Source organism: Vipera berus (assembly GCF_964194415.1).
Source record: "Vipera berus genome assembly, contig: HAP1_SCAFFOLD_215, whole genome shotgun sequence".
Classification (NCBI taxonomy): Eukaryota; Metazoa; Chordata; class Lepidosauria; order Squamata; family Viperidae; genus Vipera; species Vipera berus.
This window is the reverse complement of record NW_027673520.1, coordinates 49,645-56,341: the sequence shown is the minus strand read 5'-3', so window position 1 is coordinate 56,341 and position 6,697 is coordinate 49,645. Positions and strand designations below refer to the sequence as shown.

The 6,697-nt window shown below is 42.6% G+C and overlaps 1 protein-coding gene across 1 annotated transcript in view; it reads right to left on the bottom strand.

Annotated features, from left to right (window-relative positions):
• Positions 1–1,352: 1,352 nt before the first annotated feature.
• LOC308679335 (multiple C2 and transmembrane domain-containing protein 2-like) overlaps positions 1,353–6,697 on the bottom strand; it is a gene marked incomplete at both ends in the record, with an annotated part of 53,265 nt that continues 47,920 nt past the window's right edge. Inside the window, 3 exons of the mRNA XM_081346941.1 lie at positions 1,353–1,476; positions 2,858–2,932; positions 4,030–4,131. Coding sequence (XP_081203067.1) covers positions 1,353–1,476; positions 2,858–2,932; positions 4,030–4,131 — 301 coding nt within the window. The remainder of the gene's footprint in view (positions 1,477–2,857; positions 2,933–4,029; positions 4,132–6,697) is intronic.

The following is a 6,697-nucleotide window of genomic DNA, read 5'->3' as shown; positions in this document are numbered from 1 at the left end:
CCCCTGATTAATTGTTCTAACTGTCATGAAATAAAAGAGAGATTTGATACAATTGCTTTCTCCCATCAGCCAGTTATTGCCTGCTCGGACAAGATGATTTAATTGCTTGCCAACCTGCTATAAACACAGCATGGATTTGAACACTTTTTAATCATCTTTTTCTGCAAATCGCTTCCTATTCCTTTTCAAGCTTCTAAATATTTTTCCCCCTACTTTAAGCTTTGAAAACATAGGGGGGGGGGGGAAACTGCTTTGGAACTGAAAGTTCTCCAGGCATTTGCCTCTCCTGACACTTTGTGTTAGAAGCTCTAAAATCTTCCGGTGGAGATATTTTTTAAAGAAAATAATATTAAATACACCATTCTTTATTTTTTTTAAAAAAACTTACACAGTTTGCTGTATTTTCAATGCAATCAATCTAAACTCCTTCCCTGCCCGTGCCAGGAAAAGAATTTCAAAAATAATTTTCATTTCTGGGATTGTTTTCAGCAAGCAATAAATTATTCATTTAGCAAGGAGAAATATTTTTGGCAAAAAAGTGGTATGTGTGGGCACACAGATACACACGCGCAAACATATTTGGGCATTACCCCAAATCATAACATGGTTTGGGGGGGGGTTGGGGGGAGGGGAAAGAATTCAGCTTCAGATCAAAGGACAGAAACTTTTTCAGGTGTCTCCTTCTTCAGGTCTTTGCATCATATTGTTCTGTACCAGCCTGCTACTGGCCCTGCAGATAAGGCAGGGACAACCCCTTTACAAGAAGGCAAGAGGCTGGAACTAAGCCTGCCAAATTTATTAACGTAAAACAGCAAACAGAGCAAAGAGAGCAAACACGAACCATGAAACAGGAGCTATTCAAACGGTTGCCTTCAGCAAACCAGCCCTCCCACGCATTCCCCTTTTTAAAAAGTTCAGGGCGTGGCTTCTCTCTGCCTCCTTCCGAGGTGCCCCATTGCCTTCCTCTGTTTACTCCTGATTGACTGCCTCTTGCGTCGGGCGTCCTTGAACAGGGCCAGCTGTGGGTCATCTTCATCCACGCTGTCAGGCTCACACAGCTGGGTCTGCGTCGTGACCAGATGGGAGGGGCCTGGCTGAGGGCTCTGTGGAGCCTCAATATCATTCTCAGCAAGCTCTCCAACACCCTCCTCCTCCTCCTCTGAATTGTCAGACGCAACTGCCGAACCCACAGGCTGACCCTGAATCACAACACATATAAATCTTCTCTCAAGACATATATTACCCCTCCCTCCTCCAAAACCAGCAGTTCAGTAGTTATCTAATTACAAAGGCCTCTTAAGAAACACACACACATACACACACATTTAATTAGGTGTGTGAATTAATCCCACTCACCACAAAAGCTATCAAGCTTCTTAGGGGAGATTCCCAGTGAAAGCAACTTCGGAGGAACTGTATCGTGTTCCAGATTCCCATGGAGATTCTTTTCACCCGGTCCACGTTTCTTGATAAAATCTGTGGGCAGCCAAAGGGAAGAAAATAAGGGAGAGGATGAACAAGGGAAAAATGAGGTTTTAGGACAGACTGGACAACAAACAAACCCCCTGCCAAACAGAGTATCGTATTTATATTTGTTGTGTCTATGTATTGTTGTTGTTGGGTGCAAAGTCGTGTCCGACCCATCGCGACCCCATGGACAACGTTCCTCCAGGCCTTCCTGTCCTCTACCATCTTCTGGAGTCCATTTAAGCTCATGCCTGCTGCTTCAGTGACTCCATCCAGACACCTCATTCTCTGTCGTCCCCTTCTTCCCTTGCCCTCCACCTTTCCCAGCATCAGGCTCTTCTCCAGTGAGTCCTTCCTTCTCATTAGGTGGCCAAAGTATTTGAGTTTTAGCTTCAGGATCTGGCCTTCTAAAGAGCAGTCAGGGTGGATCTCCTCTAGGACTGACCGGTTTGATCACCTTGCAGTCCAAGGGACTCGCAGGAGTCTTCTCCAGCACCATAGTTCAAAGGCTTCAATTCTTTGGCACTCAGCCTTTCTTATGGTCCAACTTTCACAGCCATACATTGCAACTGGGAAGTCTATGTATACAAATGACTTTCTACAAGTTTTAAGTTATTTTTATTGTTATATGGGTGTGTTACACCAGGCTTGGAACACACTGACAATTCTCTTTGCTCTACAATGGATCATTCTTAAAAAGCTAGAAAGCAATATGATGGGGGGAGGGTGTTTAATTGAAACAAGGCTTTTTCCCAATTAAAGAACCCAATGAGTTCTTACATTCAACCCTGAATCTAACATTTCCAATTCACCATAAGCTTCTACAGGGATGGGCAGGTGACGTCATGTAGGTCCAGATGTTGCCATGGCAATAATGCAAATGATGTGATTTGGATGATATCATAGCTCATATAACATCCTCTAATATTTATGGAGATTCTCAATCATGCAGATCACAGTTGTCCCAAAGACGCTTTTTCCAAAAAGCAACTGATTTTCTTGGTTTTTTTTTTCCTTGAAAATGTTTCACTTCTCATCCAAGAAGCTTCTTCAGTTCTTCTTCAGTTCAGAACTGAAAAAAGCATTTTGGATTAGAAGCAAAACGTTTTCAAGGGAGAAAAAAAAACCACAAGGAAGTCCAGTTGCATTTTGGAAAAGCATCTTTGGGACATTCTCTGATATCAGTGTGGTTTTTAATAGAGAACAACATTTCTAAGTCATCTCCTTGTACTGTATGTTCAGCATCTAATAGCATGTAACAACTATCTTGAGAACTTTAATCTCTTTCATCTTGTAGCACAGACAGAGGGGGCAATTTCCAGAGAATGAACAAACAGGATTATGGAATTCTGGGGTCAACAGGATTTCCTCTAGCAGCTCCAAGACATACCTTCTTGGAAAACTTGCGGTTGTCTTCCACAAATCTCCTCTCACGTGGAAAAAAGGTTCTAAGGCTTGCTCTTATCTGAAATAAAGCAGCAACAGCTACACAACATCAGTATTCAGAGTTCCATTGAGCATTCGTTTAGAGTACAAAGAAGAGCAACAAAGATGATTAGGGGGCTGGAGGCTAAAACATATAAGGAACGGTTGCTGGAATTGGGAATGTTTAGTTTAATGAAGAGAAGGATGAGGGGTGACATGATGGCATTACTCCAATATCTCAGGGGCTGCCACAAAGAAGAGGGAGTCAAGCTATTCTCCAAAGCACCTGAAGGCAGGACAAGAAGCAATTGGTGGAAACTAACCAAAGAGAGAAGCAACCTAGAACTAAGGAGAAACTTCCTGACAGTGAGAACAATTAATGAGTGGAACAACCTGCCTCCAGAAGCTGTGAATGCTCCAACACTGGAAGTTTTTAAGAAGAGACTGGACAGCCATTTGTCTGAAATGGTATAGGGTTTCCTGCCTGAGCAGGGGGTTGGACTATATGACCTCCAAGGTCCCTTCCAACTCTGTTATTCTAGTTTCTAGTTTCCATTCAAGCTTCAGCCCACAGCAGTGACAAACATACACCAGGATATATTTTGTTAATATTCCTTTTATCTAAAAAGTCCACTCCAATTGAAACCTTCCTTTTTAAGCTCTTCTCCAGTCTTGGAGAAAAGGTCATCCAGAAATATGTCCACATTCATAAAGAGATAATTCAGGATGAACCTTAGTTTATGGAAACCCAATTCTGATCTCTCCCACAATCAGCAGAGAGAAATGTTGATTTCTACTTTTCAGGAACTCATTTATTTATTTCAGTTTATTAACCATCCAACTCCACTGGACTCCAGGGAGTGGAATACAGTGGAATTGTGTGTCTGATCTCTAAACCACAGTTAACCTTTACAATAGTTTGCTGAAACAAGTCAGTGTCAAAAGTGATGGGTTCGTGTACTATTGAAAGACACAATTCAACCACTCAGACAGTCTCTAGAGCATTGCCATCCCCAAAACTGACAAACACCATTCTTTGCTGGCTGAGAGTTATGGACTTTGACATCCCATTTCTAGGGTGCCAAGGTGGGGAAGGCTTATCATTCATCCCTTCTCCTCTAAAGATTATAGACTTACAGGATTAAACAGGACTTCTATCTCCAAGTGGACCATGCCTTTAGATGGAAGCTCCAAATCTTTATTCTTTAGCACATAGCAACTTTGTTGTCCATTTTTAATCTGTAGGTAACAAATAAAGAAAAAAAATGTCAATAAATATATAAGCTCAATAAAGCTGCTATTTATATAGCACAACTAAAGAGAGCAGAACAGAGCAAGAAAGATGATTAGGGGAGCGGAAGCTAAAAGGTATGAAGAACGTTGTGGGAATTGAGTATATCTAGTATAATGAAAAGGACTAGGAGTGACATGACAGCAATATTCCAATATCTGAGGGACTGCCACAAAGAAGAGGGGGGTCAACTTATTTTCCAAAGCACAAAAAAGCAAGACAAGAAACAATGGATGGAAACTAAGCAAAGAGAGAACCAGCCTAGAAATAAGGAGAAATTTCCTGACGGGGAGAACAATTAATCAGTGGAACTCCTTGCCTACAGAAGTTGTGGGTGCTCCATCACTGGAGGTTTTTAAGAAGAGATTGGACAACCATTTGTCTGAAATGGTCATGGGTTTCCTGCCTGAGCAGGGGGTTGGACCAGAAGACCCCCAACATCCCTTCCAACTCTGTTATTCTGTTCTGATCTATTCTGTTCTAAAATCAAGTCAAGCTTGGCTCCGAAGCTTGTTTTCAACTGCAAGCAAAACTGAAGTCCAAACACACATACAAGCTGTCCTGCAAGAGGCAAGTTCATTATTTTCCCTACAATGAAAGGAATATATCAGCCTCAAGCCTAAATCTGTATTCTTTGTTCCAGCAACTTTCCAACTTTGCTTGCTTCTTCAAAGTTTAGAGCAGGGCTCTCCAACCCCAGGCCTCACCCGCCAAAACGGCAGGCGAGTCCACAAGGCTTCATTTGTGGAATAGATGTGGGATTTAGGTTGTGCATGCAAAACCATTCCCCCACCACCAAAAACCCTGAAGCCGCTGCAGCCACCAGCCCACACAACCAAAAAGATTGGGGACCCCTGCATTAGAGGAACCTTGTGGTCTGTTGTTCAAGGGCCACATCTACGTTTCTGTGGCACGTTAAGGGCCACACTTCAGACTTGGGGTGGAACTAGGGCCCATTTTTAGATGGGGGGGTGAGAGTTCAAAGGGGTGGAATAGCGCTCTGTACATCTGCAAAGCAATGCCCCCAATTTTGTCCCTCATCACCCTCCAAAATGCAAAACACATTTTCAAATTAGACCATGCCAGGCTGCTTTTCAGGTCACAAAATTGTGGATTAAAGCAAACCAGACAGCATAGAGCCTTGGTGGAGCAGTGGGCTAATGTCTCCTTAAGTAACACCAGCTGCCTGCAATTAGTGCAGGTTCGAGTCCCACCAGGCTCAAGGTTGACTCAGCCTTCCATCCTTCCGAGGTAGGGAAAATGAGGACCCAGATTGTTGGGGGCAAGAAGCTGACTTTGTAAAAATGCCACTGGGGGGGGGCAAAGCCCTAATAAGCAGACATATACATAGAATGAAGGCATTTGATTTGTGCTTAGATTGTAAGCCGCCCTGAGTCTTTGGAGAAGGGCGGGATATAAATGGGATTAAAATAAAAAATAAAAAAACAAGGGAAAAGAAAAAAACCAACAATAATGTTATATTTTTTTAAAAAACTATAGTCAAGTGGAAATGAACAAACATATATGTATGTATGTATGTGTGTGTGTGTGTGTGTGTGTGTGTGTGTGTGTGTGTGTGTAGATAGATAGACAGATAGATAGACAGATAGAAAGATAGATAGATAGGTAGGTAAAGGTAAAGGTTCCCCTGCACATGCGTGCTAGTCGTTTCCAACTCTAGGGGCCGGTGCTCATCTCCGTTTCAAAGCCGAAGAGCCAGCGCTTGTCCGAGGACGTCTCCGTGGTCATGTGGCCGGCATGACTAGACACCAAAGGCGCACGGAACGCTGTTACCTTCCCACTGTAGCGGTCCCTATTTTTCTACTTGCATTTTTACGTGCTTTCGAACTGCTAGGTTGGCAGAGGCTGGGACGAGTAACAGGCGCTCACTCTGTTACGCGGCACTCGGGATTCGACCCGCCAAACTGCCGACCTTCTGATCGACAAGCTCAGCGTCCCAACCCACTGAGCCACCGCGTCCCTTATATACATATACATATACATATACATATACATATACATATACATATACATATACATATACATATACATATACATATACATATACATATACATATACATATACATATACATATACATATATTATTATAATTTATTATTATTAATTTTATTTGTATACCACCCTTCTCCCGAAGGACTCAGGGCGGTGAACAGGGCAATACATACTAAAATACAAGAATACAAAAATTAAAAAGAGATTAAACAAAGAGCCCAATATAACAATACATTAAAATACATAAAACGATAATAAAACCAAAACCCATCACCCATCAGGCCAGGCCGGCTTGTTCGAACAAGTAGGTCTTCAGATCGCGTCGGAAGGAGCGAAGGTCGGGCGCCGTCCAGAGCTCAACCGGTAAACGGTTCCACAAATCCGGCGCACCCATATATATGTGTGTGTGTGTATGTGTGTGTGTGTGTGTACACACACACACACACACACACACACACATATACATACATACACATACATACATACATACACACACACAT